The 15,784-nt window shown below is 43.6% G+C and overlaps 1 protein-coding gene across 5 annotated transcripts in view; it reads right to left on the bottom strand.

Annotated features, from left to right (window-relative positions):
* Positions 1-15,784, bottom strand: part of HEG1 (heart development protein with EGF like domains 1) — an 89,331-nt gene that overhangs the window by 44,833 nt on the left and 28,714 nt on the right. For 4 of the 5 annotated variants that reach the window (XR_013414359.1, XM_002802678.4, XM_077993776.1 and 1 more), the window contains exons 3-7: positions 15,368-15,670; positions 8,938-9,276; positions 7,408-7,743; positions 3,170-3,469; positions 1,059-2,447 (exon numbers count right to left, since the gene is read on the bottom strand). Coding sequence is in view for 4 of the 5 variants with exons in the window: in XM_002802678.4 (XP_002802724.4) it covers positions 1,059-2,447; positions 3,170-3,469; positions 7,408-7,743; positions 8,938-9,276; positions 15,368-15,670 (2,667 nt within the window). In the remaining variant the exon portion in view is untranslated. The remainder of the gene's footprint in view (positions 1-1,058; positions 2,448-3,169; positions 3,470-7,407; positions 7,744-8,937; positions 9,277-15,367; positions 15,671-15,784) is intronic. The other variant, XM_077993775.1, reaches the window with a different exon arrangement.

Here is a 15,784-nt window from a genome sequence, read left to right as displayed (position 1 = left end):
TCATCCCCCTGCTAGAAGATTTACTCTGTGTGCGTGTGTGCACACGTGCCCTGTCCTTTCTCTTGGGCTGGCATGGGGATGGTTTGCTTATGAGCCTCCAGTCCAGGTTGATTGTGGTTGACAGGTTGGAACTGTACTGCTCACTGAGCTTTCTGCTCCAGCCACTACAAAGCATCATCTCTTCTTTCCTTCTTCCCTAAGACGCCAGTTTCCATTTCACTCCTTCTCCAACAGCAGTTTTCCTTTCCCGTGTCTGGACAAGCCAAAAGTGTAATTTTGAACATGACATGAAAAGATGCATCATCCTACTTCCTTCTACTGTTCCTTAAATGACAAAGGATTATTGGGCTGACTTTACTTTCCTGGTACCAGCAACTTCAACATGGCTATAAAAACAACCCTAAGTGTGATATAAAGGAGCCCTGGCCGTGCAGTCACTGTGGGAAAAGGTTAGTTCACCATCTTTTCATTTACATGTCTCCCCACTCCCATTTATCAACTAGCCACACACTCTTTGGGAGACAAAGGAGCTTGGGCTTCCCTGGATCAAGAGAAACCCAGTGATACCAAGAAGCCCCCTGGTGACTGGGGAGCCCCTGACTCAAGAGACTCTGAGATCTAATCCAGAAGCAGATACCCAGTTGATCCCTGTCCAGCCAGGCCATCTAAGCTTCTTTACTTGAGTTTCTCCACCCTGCAATCCTGCTTCACTACCCTCCTCTGACCTCTGAGGAGTTAAAGGCATGCTTGAAAAGCTCTTACAACTACAGGACACTAAAAGCTGCAATTGTACCATCTACTGATGTGACACATGGCCAATGCATCCTTTCCTCTTTATTCAGGAAGCATTATGCAACACAGGGGTGAGAAAATTAGGCCTACCCATGACCTTCTTTTACACTTTAAGTGTTTAAACAGGAAGCATTTTAGGTCACAAAACAGAGGCTATTTCAAATGCCAGCCATTTCTACAAATTCACATGAACCCCGAGCCCCATGTAGCTCTCAGTGCTGGACTGGGCCTTGCAGTTAACATGTGCTTGCGTGACTGTGTTTTACCTGAGGCTGAAGAGGACAGTGTTGTTGGTGACTGTGTGCTGCTCTGAACAGCAAAGGTGGCAGATTTGGAAGCCAAGGCTTCAGCTGTGGAAACAACTGTGGTTTGGGGAGAAGGAGATGTTCCGAGGGAATGTGAAGCTGGGCTGTACTCTGCTGTAACACCAAGTTTTGTGGTCAATTCTTTTGCTGATGTGGGTATACTGGTCAGAGGGATCAATCCAGTGGTAGCATCTACATTCGCTTGGTTCCTTTCTGTGCTGATGCCACCTTCCGTTGAGATCTGAGGAACTAGAATTTCAGGATGGGTCAGCGAGAGCTGTTTTCCAGCTGTAGTCTGTATGGCTGTAAGACCAGTGACCAGAGATGCTGTGCTTGACAGGGTGCCAGGAGTGGTCCTAAGAGGATGAGAGGTCTTCAGAATGGTGGTGGTGAAAGCTAGAGACATTTGTGCTAAGTTGGTGCTTGTGGCTAGAAGGGTTTGCTCTGTGGAGGACTCTGTTAAGGATGGAGGCAAAGGAGAGCTCGTTGTTATAGCTTTGGTGGACTCTGTGGGCAGAGACACCAGGCTTGGTGACTTTGATTCTGTAATGACTTTCTCTTGGTGTGGGGTGCTCCAGTTCTTAAGGTCTGCAGTTTGACTACTATGGAGCATTGTCATAAATGATGTCATAGTTGATGTCTGAACTGAAGTCACAGGAGTCTCCGTTACCCTGGGCAGGACTAGGGTAGAAGATGACTGTGGTAAGGTTGTTTGTGAGACAGAAAGGGGGGCAGATGTAGATGTTGTTAAGGATACTGGTAAAGGTGATGGTGAGGAAGACAATAGTGTGAATGCATCAGAGGTAGACTTTAGTAGATGCACAGAGGCCCCAGTTGATGGCAAAATTGATGAAAATAAATGGTGGGATTGTGACACAGAGGGCAGAGGCAAAGGAGGTCCTGAAGAAGAAGAAGAAGAAGAGGAGGAGGAGGAGGAAGAGGAGGAGGGGGAAGAAGAGGAGGAGTCACTAACAAACTCAGCATCAGTGTCCAGAACAACCGAAGTGTTTGGCATATTAATGGTGGGTGTGTAGGATGGAAGGTTGGATGTATGCAGAACTGGCGACTCAGTAGAAGGCTGAGCATATTCCCCGTCATAGGATGAGATGTTACTTCTCTCAGTCTGAGTATGAGAAAAGGAGGAATAGTCTGAATGTGAAGAGTTTGAGATCTTAATATAAGAAGTTGAGCTCTCCACGATGTCTGAGGATGAACTGTTATCTGTAATGGACAGTAATGCCCGTTCTCCTTTGGTGAAAGTAGATGACAGGTAGGTGTGGTCTGTGTGGTCACTGGAAGTCCTTTGTTCAGTAGCTGTGCCACTCACTTGACCGTAGCTAATCCCAGTGACTGTAAAGGGAAAAGCCAAAGTTAGGTCAAATAAAAGAACAACAAATCTCTGAAATATACACTATCAAACAGACTTTCAGTGTCCTGGAACTCAATGAATTCAAGTGGGTGAAACACTTGCTTTGGAGAGGTGGCTTTCAATGGTGAGCACTCTGAACAAAGACATTGTGGGCAGGCAGGAGTGGTCAGTGTCTCCCCTGAGCAGACTGACCTTCTGACAGAAGCAGTGGTAGTGGCAGTGGAAATGGTAACAAAAGAGAAGTGGGGACTAAGAGTCTAAAAATGGAGAGGAGTTCCAAATTCCCTCCACATGCCTTTTTCGATAAAAGCAAACTGCTATCTGAAAAGCTCTTAAGACCCCAAATAGAATAACTGTTATGTCTAAATGAAAAAATGAAAACCTTCCCAACTTGCCATTCTGTAGAATGAGATATTTCTTTCCTAGGAGATTGACCTCAGCCACAAGTGGTTAGTCTCTTATTTTAAGTCTCCCAGCAGACACTATCCCAAATTCCTTAGGTGAGTGTGTGTGGAGGGCTGGGGGTGGGAATTGGGGAGGGGTGTTCACCTTCCTGACGTGGGAGAACCTAGAAAGTTCTCTCCATAAAGAGCTTATAAGGCACTTTCTGGCTTGACAGCTAACTGAATCATCCCAGGACTGTGAGTAAATTAATAGATGAGCTGAAGGGATGTGTTAAAAGAGACTGTGGAAGACATCCCACCTCCTAGGGCACTGGAGGCAGCCAGTGACCGTGAGACCAGGCCCATGTCGTCCGTCACGTTCACGTGCAGAGAGGCACTCTCTGTTTCTTGGGGCATGGTCGCTGCATGGCTGCCCGCTTCCCCAGAAGTCATGCTCATGCTGGTGTTGGTGAGGGTGATAGACCGCAGTGTGCGTTCCCCGTTTCCAGTGACAGTAGCCAAGGTGTGGGTGCCGGGAGAGGGCACCCCAGAAGTCCTGTCCTCTGCATTGGCGGAACTGTCACCAAGCGCTTGGCCCGGCTCTTGGCTGTCTTCCAAGGCTAAAAGTAGAGCGAAAGAGGATGGCTGAAAAATGCAGGGCTGCAGCAACAGGATTGTGCACCAAGCCTCACTTCCTGGGCCATGGGAGCCAAGACACTTCCCTGTACTCTTAGGGTCTTTATCTGAGATGTCTGTTGCTCTTGTAAACATGGCTCAGTGATTGAAACCTCAAGAGGAATTGTTGATCAGCACATCTGTTCAGGCACCCTGGATTTATAGGAGGGTACATTACTTTAGTAATAGGATTGATACTGGATTTTTGCTCAGTGATACATAATAAATAGAGTTTATGTCAGAGAAATTGGTAGTGGTGGTGAGGAGGTAAACAGTGGGTGAAAGACTAATAACCCTACTGGGGCTTTAGACATTTGCACAAGGCCCAGGAGGAAGGCCATAGTCCTCCTTGGAAGGATCTTCCTTCTGGAAGGACCAGGAATACATGAATGGCCACAGGGCCGGTCATTCCAGAGCATTAGTACAATGGCAAAGAAATAGCCTGGGGTTGGGGGTGAAAGGTGGGCTTGTTTTTTGTCTTCTTTCATTTTTTAAAATGCATGTGTTTTATTCCATTGATGGGGATGGAATAGGGAAGATGACACATGAATAAATGTTCTTTTCATTCTCTTTTGGGTATATGTTTATGCTACAAATCTAAAGGGTCTTAGAACTAATCTTAGATTGTTAGATTATCAGATAAACCCTTCTTTTCAGAAATGATGAAAATGAGGTCCAATTCTCCTTGGCCTAAATCCTTCCTAATCTGGCTGTACAAAAACAAAACAAAACAAAACAAACAAACAAACAAACAGGCTCTTTTCTGGTTCTTATTCACATTCCCAGCCCAGACTGGTTGTCAGTACCCCACGGCCATGCTTTGATGGAAAACAGTGTAAAGCTGAGTGTTGGCTAAATTCATTTTGGGATAGGTTTGAAACGACAAGAGACAGGAATGAGCATGGGCCACGAGCATCACTGAGAAAGCCAGAAGCCAGAGAGGGATGCAACTCAAGCCAGGCTGAAGGGCTCGAGACCTGTGGAGAGCCAACCAGGAGAGGCTCAAGAGCAGGATCTAACTGAGTATGATTTCTCTGGACAAAGAGAAAAAGGCCTTGGATAGGGAGATCCTAAACTCTCTGCTAAATGAAATTTAGGCCAATGACCACATCAGGGTTACAGGCTCAACAAAGTAGAGAGAGAGTCAGACATGAAATGGAGGGGCTGAATCTGAATGCAAAAAAGGCAGCGGGTCAAGAACTCTAAAAGGCTGGAGTCCAGAACCCGTCAGCTTTGGGTGACTCTGAGGGAACGAGATAAAGCATTGTGTTAACCCACGGTGAGATGGTTTCAGGAATGTGGCTACTTTCTATCTAGCTCTTTGTAACTGAACTCCAAGATCTGATCACACTGAAATCATATTTTCCTCTTGAACCAACTGAGCATTAATTGTAGAGAAGAGGGTACTGAAGAGATGTAAAAGGGAAAGGCTATGAAACTCAAGATCCTGGTTTGAGAAGGTAGAAGTCCTGACCCCCACAGTGGTGAGGGTGAAAAATGATTCCTTTTGCTTAGGAGACAGATAATGCGTTTTCCAGGCACAGACATAAAAGAGCATAAATATCCCCCGCTCGTACGTGTGATATTCTTTCATGATAAATGCATGCTTTTCCACATCACATGAGTATTAATAAATGCTAATCTTCCTCATCAATTAGGATTCTCATATGGGGGAAATGAAGCTATTACTAGTGACTTGAGAAGTAAGAATTTAAACCTATTCAAAGCTTAAATGATAAGCTAATCCATTTTTTAATATACTTTAGTCAGAATATACTTTACATTGATAAAAGACTTCTGAGAATTGTTTTAAAAAATTATCCCAAAGCATTATTAAAAAGAAACATCAAAAGAAAAATTTTCTCAAATTGACAAATTGGACTTCTTCAAATTTAAAAACTTTTGTGCTACAAATGATTCCATCAAGAAAGAGAAAAGACAACCCACAGGAGAATGTCTGCAAATTATATATTTGATAAAGGACTGTATCCAGATTATGCAAAGAACTTTTTTTTTTTTTGAGACAGAGTGTCTCTGTCACCCAGGCTAGAGTGCAGTGGCACGATCTCAGCTCACTGCAACCTCCGCCTCACAGGTTCAAGCGATTCTCCTGCCTCAGCCTCCCGAATAGCTGGGATTATAGGCATGTGCCACTGTGTCTGGCTAATTTCTGTATTTTTAGTAGAGACAGGGTTTTGCCATGTTGGCCAGGCTGGTCTTGAACTTCTGACCTTAAGTGATTCGCCCGCCGCAGCCTGCTAAACTGCTGGAATTACAGGTGTGAGCCACCACAGCCAGCCACAAAGAACTCTTACAATTTAATAATAAAGAGTCAAATAACCCAATTTTAATAGTCAAAAGGTTGGAATAGACATATTCAAAGAGGACATACAAGTGGCCAAGAAGCACATGAAAAGATGCTCAGCATTATTAGTCAACTGGGAAATACAAGTCAAAACCACAATGAGATGCCTTCACCCCCACTCAGATGGCTATAATCAGAAAAGATGGATAATTACAAGTGTTGGTAAAGATGTAGCAACATTAGAACACTTGTACACTGCTGGTGGGAAAATAAAATGATGCAGCCACTTTGGAAACAAGTTCGGCAGTTCCTCAGAAGGTTAAAAATAGAACAGCCACAGCCACATAACCTGGCCCTTCCTAAAGAATTGAAAATTTACGACCACATATACACTTGCACCCGAACGTTCACCAAAGCATTACTCATCATAGTCAAAAGGTGGGAACAACCTAAACATCCATCAATCGATGACAATTGATAAACGAAGTGTGGCATATCCCTGCCATGGCATATTAGTAAGCCACGAAAAGGAACGAAGTTGTGATACAACATGAATGAACCTTGAAAACATGACACTAAGGGAAAGACACAAAGGACCACATATTGTATGATTTCATTTACAGGAAATGTCTCGAATGGACAAATCTACAGAGACAGAAAACACAGGAGTGATTGCCAGGGACTGGAAGAGGGGAGAATGGGAGGTGACTGCTGATGAGTTTGGAGTTTCTTTGTGGGGTGATGGAAATGTTCCGGAATTAGACAGTGGTGATGCTGCACAACTTTGTGACTACACTAAAAATCACTGAATTGTGTACTTTAAATGGGCAAATACTATGGAATGTGAAATACCTCAATAAAGCTGTTTTTTTAAAAAGAGAGAATTTATTTGAATGAATGCGCTGACAACTACTAACAAGAAGGTGAGATTTTCACCTTCCAGAAGCTCTGTGACTAAGGCAGGTATAGAGTTATGGGTTGGCCACAGGGAATGAGAGGATGTGGACAGAGAAGTCCCTGAGCTATGTGTGGGAAGAGGAAGTGGCAAGAACAGCTTCTCAGAGATGTACCAGAAAAAACTGGGGGATACATAGGTGTATCTGTATCAACCAGCCAGAATAAGGGCCTGGGAAATAAGGAAGAAAGGTGGAGGGGCCTGAGGAGTTCTTTCATTCACTCATGCTTTTTTACGGGGGGGCGGGGGGAGAGTTTCACTTTGATTGCCCAGACTGGAGTGCAGTGGTGTGATCTCAGCTCACTGCAACCTCCACCTCCTGGGTTCAAACAATTCTCCTGCCTCAGCCTCCCAAGTAGCTGGGATTACAGGTGCCCGCCACCACACCTGGCTAATTTTTTGTATTGTTTGTAGAGATGGGGTTTCATCAAGTTGGTCAGTCTGGTCTCAAACTCCTGACCTCAGGTGATCCACCCGCCTCGACCTCCCAAAGTGCTGGGATTACAGGCGTGAGCCACCATGCCTGGCCCTCATGCATGGTTTTAATATGCCACGGATTTCATAAGCATTGTGAGTCCCTCTCTCCTCCATGGGGCACAGTTGCATGCAATGGAAAAACTCACTCGAACGTTCTCCACGTGGTGCTGATGAATTCAAGCTTTCCGAGGAAGATGTAGATGAAGACTCTGAATAATTCCTATCTCCCAACGCTGTGTGACTTCCTCCAGACTGTACAGTAGAGTCTGAGAAATGGGTCAACACTGATGCATTCACACCTTCAGGGTATGAAGCAGAGCTTCCTGTCACATCTGCAGATGTTGTGCTGTTGGTCAAGAGCCAGTGTTCAGTGCTCGCTCCACCTCTTGTGGGTGCGACTGACCTAGACACAGTCTCGGTCTGAGACATGGGACTTCCATTTTGCACGTCAGAGCTGCTGGCAAGCTGATGTTCTCCAAAGGCTGTAAGATATCATAGGAAAAAAGGCCATGACATAGATATGAAAGAGATCCCTTGGCAACAAAGAAGTGAGACCTCTCTAGGGAAAGATTCTTTGCCAAGGAACCTGGTATGGTGTTTATTAAATGTATTATGCATTATCATATTCTAAATAATTATTTCAAAACTCTTGGGTGGCAGCAAGGTAGCAATACAAAAAAAGATAACTTGCTGAATAGGGGACCTTTGAAACAGCATGTGCAAGTAGCAGAGTAACCTATAGGCTTGAGTGTTTCATTCTCTTTCCCATAGAAAGTGTTTGAGAGAGTGAGTGTGTGGTTACATACAACAAATACAATGCACATAAACATAGCGCACAGTCAGAGCACTTTCCTAAAGCCGTTCTCATATGAATAAAGGTTATTCTAATACCAAAGTATAGCAGAAACAAAAATCAATTATAAGGATCAAGCTAAACCACGAATTTGGGAACAATATTTACGTCTGCACATTTATGTGGAAAGACAATGTGTACACAAAATAACTGAAGCTAGTTTAAAGAGTGGGCCAGGCTGGGCACAGTGGCTCATGCCTGTAATCCCAGCACTTTGGGAGGGCAAGGCGGGAGGATTGCTTAGGGCCAGAGCCCAAGGCCAGCCTGGGCAACATTGCAAGACTCCATCTCTACAAAAAACAGAAAAGTTAGCTGGGTGGAGTGGCATGCACCTGTAGTCCTAGCTACTCCGGAGGCTGAGGTGAGAGATCATCTGAGCCTGGGGAGGTTGAGGCTGCAGTGCGCCGTGATCATGCCACTGCACTCTAGCCTGGGTGACAGAGCCAGATGTTGTCTTCAAAACAAAATAAAACATAAAGAGCAGGCCAGCTCTCAGCTTGAAGACCATGCTGTAGAGTGAAAAGAAGATGGAACTGAGAATGCTGAGGCTAAGGTCTCAACTCTACTGAGTGAGCCAGATGGCCAGGCACCCATTACTTAAATCCTCAGAGCCATAGTTTTCTCATCTATAAGAAAGCAGGAGGAATGACACCTGTCTGACTAACTTCACAATGTTCTCATAAGAGTGACCATGAAAATGCAATAGTGCCATTAAAAAGCATACTTTTCTCTGGAGATTACAAATGGTCTTGAAGAGATCCCCTAAGAAAATTCAACAATTTACAAATGTCCCTAATAGATCAAGTAAAGATGGAATACTTACTTGGGGAATCATTTTGCCAATGCAAAGATGTACGTCCAAATTCATTTTCTGTAGATGGTTCAATGAATTCCCCATCCCCTGGATTCCCAGTTACTGTACTGTTTCTTCTTGATTCCACGGCAGAGGGTGAAAGATGGACTGAAGCTGAAGTCGTGGCAATTTTGGAGTCCTTAGGGAAACCTTCTGTCTTGCTCACAGGTCCCAGACTGACCGTCAAAGATCGGAGTGTTCTCGGGCCACCATCAGTGAACACCGTGGCAGCGTGCATTGTCTTTGTCTGACGGACTGAGGAGCTCTGGAGGCCAGTGGAGCTGTTAAGCTTCTCTGTACTTTCAGAAGCTACAACGGAAAAAGATACGCTTCAAAATGACTCAGGAGTGTAAGAAAATCACTGTATTAGAGATACAAATGATGTTTCTTACATTTTGGTGGATACATCTAAATACCATGGACCTAATATAGATACAAACATATCTATACACACACATGTGACCAGGACACATGCCCTCACTCTCCCCTTACTAGTTCTAATTCTCACAGAGGAAGGTGGAGAACACCGAGATCCCTCACCAGGCACAATGAGAAGCTTATATGTTATTTGCATTATTTGTTTTTTAAAAAGGAAGATGAAAATGTCTGCTGAATTTTACATGACAGCTTAAACAGGACTGGCCACTGTGATAAGGTTTTTGTTATTTTGCTCTGTTTTGTTTTAGCAATGTAATGCTTTTGTTCAAATGCTGTTATTGATTAAAATCTCATACATAAAATGAATAAAAGTGAAGCTGCTGCAAGGTGGCCCACCCCAGGTCACTACTAAGGAGGCCTAGGGTTTTGCAGAACACAGCTGGAACGCTCATGGCCTAGAGCAGTAACTCCCAGCCTTGTCACCATCAAGGGTTCTTTATATTCCCCACCTCATGGCCACCCTAAGCCTTATGTTTTGAAAGACTATTCACCAAACTGCATTTATTAAGTAACAGAATTTCTAACCAGCAGGAAATACTTATTATTACCCCACAAATTTAATTCCACCCAAAAGCAAATAGGCTTCATTGTCATACTTTGCCCCATTAAGCTTTAGAGACCAGCTCTCAAATCTTCATACTACTCCAGTGGGCCCCTTGGAGATCAAGGACTCCACAAGCAGTTTCTCTCATTGATGGACGGCAGCCACGGGGAAACTGTCAAGAACCTCAAGGAGTGAATCAGATACTATTGGTCAAAAGGCATAGTCTGCTCCACATAAGTACAGGTGGCTCCCTTCCATAAATAACTTTCTAAAGGATGCCCTGAGAACTGACCTCCAGAAAGGTCTATTAAAATCTTCACTCCAAACGGGAATAAACTGCAGGAAAGCTTAGGGAATGGAAAGAAACATGGTGGGTAAGACTAAAGGCACAAAAAGAGAGTGTCTTTCTTCTTTTTAGCCTAAAAATAATAAAAAGTATTCTACACCTATACAATAAAAGGCTTTGAGCTGTTAATTATGGCCTAGAAAAGGGAAAAAGGAAGTTGTCATTACAAACAATTCCTTGAAGACCAGTCCTATGTGTAGTTGTGACCACAACCACAAATAAATTTTAAATATCACTACAGCAAGAGAGAGAGAGAGAGAGAGAAAGAGAGCGAGCAAGCATGGGAAACAAAAAGGTTCCTCTCACTCTTGTGCAAAACCATAAAACCAGCTATATCTAGAACACAGCCAGCAGCTCTGGTCACCCCACCTTAATGGAGACAAAATGAAGATGCAGGCAATCTATAAAACTAGTAATGGAAACAAGAAACAGAAAGACCTGGACACAAAAATAGAGTCCCAGACCACCAAAATCCACCTCTACTTAAAAACATAAACCAAACCAAACCAAACCAACAAAACATATTTCAGTATTTAAAAAAAGAAAAAGAAAAAAAGAAAAGAAAGCATAATAGACATGCCCCAAATCCTCACTCAACCACATGGCTTCTCAGCCCTAACTTCATTAGAGTCATCATTTATATCCACCAAATTACAGCCTCATCAGCTTTCTGGAGGTTCTTTCAAAACACTTCTATTCCCAGGAAACTGCATGAATTTCATCCATTCAACATTCCCATCAAAATCAAGTGATTGACCTGGTGCAGTGGCTCATGCCTGTAATCTCAGCACTTTGGGAGGTCAAGGTGGGTGGATCACCTGAGGACAGGTGTTTGAGACCAGCCTGGCCAACATGGTGAAACACCATCTCTACTAAAAATACAAAAATTAGCTGGCTGTGGTGGTGGGTGCCTGTAATCCCAGCTACTCAGGAGGTTGAGGCAGGAGAATTGCTTGAACTCGGGAGGTGAAGGTTGCAGTGAGCTGAGATTGTGCCACTGCACTCCAGCCTAAGCGACAAAGAGAGACTTGGTCTCAAACAACCAACCAACCAACCAAACCAAACCAAACAAACAAAAAACTCCAATGGTGATACTGAATTCAGCCTGAAAAACCCAGGCCTGTCCACCTCTAGTGGATTTAGCAAATCAATGGAAATGAAATATAATTACAAAAGTCACAAATGCTGAAAGTCAGGAAAGGAAAATGGCTCTGTTTTTCCCTGACTCTGAGAGCTCTGCAGAACATTGCTTCTTTATCTCATTATCTCATCATTATCATCATTATCAAAAACTACCATTCACTGACCAATTATGACTTGCAAGGAATTGGGCTAAGTACATTATGTACAAATCTCACTTAGTCCTCACGGGAAAGCTATGAAATGTGTGTGAATACTTTGACAGAGTTGGTGACTCTTTGTAAAAAGAAAAAATGTTTGGTCAAACTAATCTACAAACACCACTTATATTACTAAATGAGCACCTGTTAAATAAATCTAGGGGGAAATGTACCACATTTCTAATCAACAGGCTAGATTCTTGGTTATTTAATAATTGCCCTTCTTGCTCATTTCTACCCCTAAAGCAGCCATTCAAAGATGGAAAGACCATCCATCTGGGGGCAGAAACAAGCCAAATTCCTGATCTTTATAATGGGAGGTTGCAAGAATGCCTGCTCGTCTGCTAAAAGTACATGGGTCTCTCTTCAATCATAGCACAAAACACTGGAACCTCAGGAACACGTCGGAATGCTCAACCTTGACCTGACCGCAATCCAGAACTTGCCAGAAGTGCAGCTGAAGCAGCTGACATTTGAGAAAGATACGCCACATCTACAATCTTCAGAGTTATTTATGCTCTCTTTCTTTACAAAGTGAAATCACCACAAAGCAATTTACCTGACCACAGTAGCTTAGCTACCCACAGAAATACTTTCATGAGTTGAGATCCATTAGTATACCCTCAGCTCCTATTGACGATCTATATAAAATATCAGCTTTTAAAGAACATTAGCACAATTTCCACAAAACAGCAATTGAAGGCATTTTGCATTATGATTCTCAACGTTTCTTATATAAACCGTCCTCTTAAAATGTACTGCCCCCAAACACTTATGCCTATGGATGAAATTGTATGCTTACTTTATCTGAAAACAATCGCATGCCCCACCCGGTTTCCCTTTGTGCCCTGGTTTCCAGGAAGCTCAGTACTAAATTTAGTGCTCAATTGTAGCCACTCTCACACAATTCAACATACACATATCTCTTTCCACCTTCAAAAGGGAGCTTTTTTCCCATTTGTTGCTTTGTTTGCTTTTCCCTCCGATGATCAAACAATACAATGGTCATTATTTAAAAATATGGAATGTATAGAAAGATATAAAGCAGCAAAAGATGTAAAGCAGCAAGAAAAACAACTTCCAATGGTTTCTGATCTCTTTTTAAAAATCTGATTCCATTCCCTAGGCCTATACTTGCTTTAACACTGTAAAGCATACAATTTGGTTTTGGAAGCAGGTAACTCCTGGCTATCCCAGCCTCGGAAAAGGTTATGTTGCATGCGTGTGTCTGTGTAGCTGAGTGAAGAGTGAAACGAGGCACAGAATACAAAGGCTGGATACACGTGGAATCACAGATGCTGAAACTAGAAAGAATCTTTCAGATCATCTGCTCAAATCCCTTCATGTTCCAAATAAGGAGCCCCCTCCTCTCTGTGCCAGGCTCCTAGCTATCTTCCTTGTGTTCACCTAGTGAGGCGCATCACTCATCGGACTGGTGCAAGTGCCAGGCTTTTCACAGGGTCATATTTCCTAGTGGGTGGAGTGGCCAAGTGTTCACAAGCCCCGCTGCATTCCCCCTTTGCTTTTGTTTTTCCAGAGCTGGCCAACCAGGCTGAGTCGACTCCAGGTCTGCCTGGCAGGTCCTGCTGGCTCGCTCTCAGCACTCTTGCCTGAGTGCCTAGAGCTCCTGTATCGTGTAGTCAGAAAGGGACAGTCATGTCTCAACAATCAGATTCAAGGGGAAGACTCTGGTTAGTGGGTTAGCAGATGCCAGCCCAGCTTTAAAAACAGAGCAGAACTTTGTTTCCCATGTAACTTCAGATCCTTGTGCATATACCCTCTGCATCCCCACAGGGAGGAGGGGAGGTTGGCAGGATGGATTCAGACATACTTGGATGCCTGGTGAGAACCCCATTTAACAGCACCCAGAGCCATTTCTAATATCTAAAAGGGTGGTGGGACTCTACCTCAAACTGCACACACAGTTCACTAAAAAGGAAGAGAAATGCTCAGTAAAAGACCCAAGAGATATGAAAGATATGATGAAACTCGCCAGCAGTTAAAAGTATAAGCTTTTAAAAGGATGGATGGTAAAAGAATTTCAGGAACAATTATATTTTTTAGTGTTGAAAAATATAGATGAAAAAAATATATAGGTGGATATAGAGTCATAGAGTCAAGTCCAGTAAAGTTGGAAACATAGGCTGATTTTTCAAATATACCACCAAAGTAGGTTGAATTTAAATTATAAATATTAAATGATCCTGACCAGAATCAAAGCATAGCTTCCTAGAAAATGCTTCCTTTCTACTGTTTAGTAAAGTTGTAAATCACTGAACCACAGAACTTTGAGGCTGGAAGAATTGCAGCTTTTATCCAATCCAACCAATGTTTACGAATAATGTTAAAAAGCAATCTTCTAAAAACATGAATCATAAATTATATCCAAATCCAGTCAGCAGGAAACTGTGTACAGGGTATGTGGAAGAGGAACTGGCTGCTTTAAACGGGCACTCTAGAAGGGACTTCTGGCTTTAGTTTTGGCTTTGATGACACAAACCCAAACTCCCAGTCTCACAAGGCACTTTCTAAAAACCTCTGACCTATAAAAATTTTGCAATGGCAATTTCAGAGGCAACCTAACCTCTATTTTCCAAGAATATTTCCAGCCCTCTCTGTCCTGCTCCCTACGGTAGGAGGATGAAAACACAAGCAGCACAAACAAACACTGAATAAAACCTCAGAGAAGAAAAAAGATGGTCAGAGCTTCCAATATTCTCTTTGGCCCATGGCATGATGTGCCCTGTGAGGGTATCTGGGCACATGCTAATCCCTATGTCTTATCGGCTACACCTTGTTCTGGGGCGAGGGGGAACCTAAAAGAAGTAACAGACACAGCCCATGTCCTCAAGAGGATTACAGTCTCTCTGGGCAGAGAGGCATTAGATGACCTGCTGTGACAAGGTGTACAGCACAGAGGACCAGATGGTTGAAGAAAGGCTCGAGAATCCCTGAGCTGAGACTTAACTGATGAGTAGTAATTGGAACAGCAGAGAGAGAGGCGAGCACTCCACAGCTGTAGTTACTAATACCACACCTTGCAAACTCCTGCATTATATCTGTTTTTGTTTTTGTTTTTTTTCAAAATGGCACCTAGAAAAATGTACACTCCTGTTTTCTTTACCACCAAAGGAAACATTTTCGCAATAATGAAGAAATAAAATCTCACTCCTAATCAAATGGTACAATGCTCACCATTTCATGCACCCCAAGATAAGGTCTCTTGTTTGAGAATAGACACCAAGAGCTGGGTGCGGTGGCTCACGCCTGTAATCCCAGCAATTTGGGAGGCCGAGGCGGGGGGATTCCCTGAGGTCAGGAGTTCAAGACCAGCCTGGCCAACATGCTGAAACCTCATCTCTACTAAAAATACAAAAATTAGCCGGGCATGCGGATGGGCGCCTGTAATCCCAGCTACTTAGGAGACTGAGGCAGGAGAATCACTTGAACCTGGGAGGCAGAGGTTGCAGTGAGCTGAGATTGTGTCACTGTACTCCAGCCTGGGCGACAAAAAAAGAAAAACTGTGTTAAACATGGGCCTCAATACTGAGATAAACTGGGTAGGTTGTACCTACTTCCACCCCAAGTACCTGGCATTAGAGGAAGAGCATTTTGGCTTGATGTCTTTTCCCCTTACTCCCTATTATGAGTATGTAACTAGCTGGCTATGCACATTGATTTATGTCTACTTTGGGTGACTTCTGAGTGTTAAGTTGGGTATGTGGCACTCACATGAGGAATGGTCTGAGAGAGGAGAGGAAGCTGCTGTCCTATAGAAATGCATCCAGGAGAGATCTGGTCCTGAGGAATTTCTCTTCCTAGAGGGCATGGTCAGCTCTCCCATCTCCAAAGCATGAAGAGAGGACGGGCTCCAAGCCGAAGTGGTGGCCTCTTGGCTGTGCACAGTCACTTCTTCTGACAGCCCCATCAACCTCTCTGTTCCCATCTCCAAGGCTGTTCCGCTCTTTGTTTGAAAAGGGGCAATTCTTTCATCGAACTCTGAACTGCTGGATGGCAGGTGAAGACTTTCCAAGGCTGAAAACAGACAGCTACAATTAGAATTCCACCAGCAGACTTCAAAATGTCTTAATATGCTTTTAGGGGGCTCAGTTCTGACACCTACAAAATATACACACATGAGAAGAAATT

The sequence above is a fragment of the Macaca mulatta genome, chromosome 2 (assembly GCF_049350105.2).
Source record: "Macaca mulatta isolate MMU2019108-1 chromosome 2, T2T-MMU8v2.0, whole genome shotgun sequence".
Classification (NCBI taxonomy): domain Eukaryota; kingdom Metazoa; phylum Chordata; class Mammalia; order Primates; family Cercopithecidae; genus Macaca; species Macaca mulatta.
This window is presented reverse-complemented; position numbering and strand designations above follow the sequence as displayed.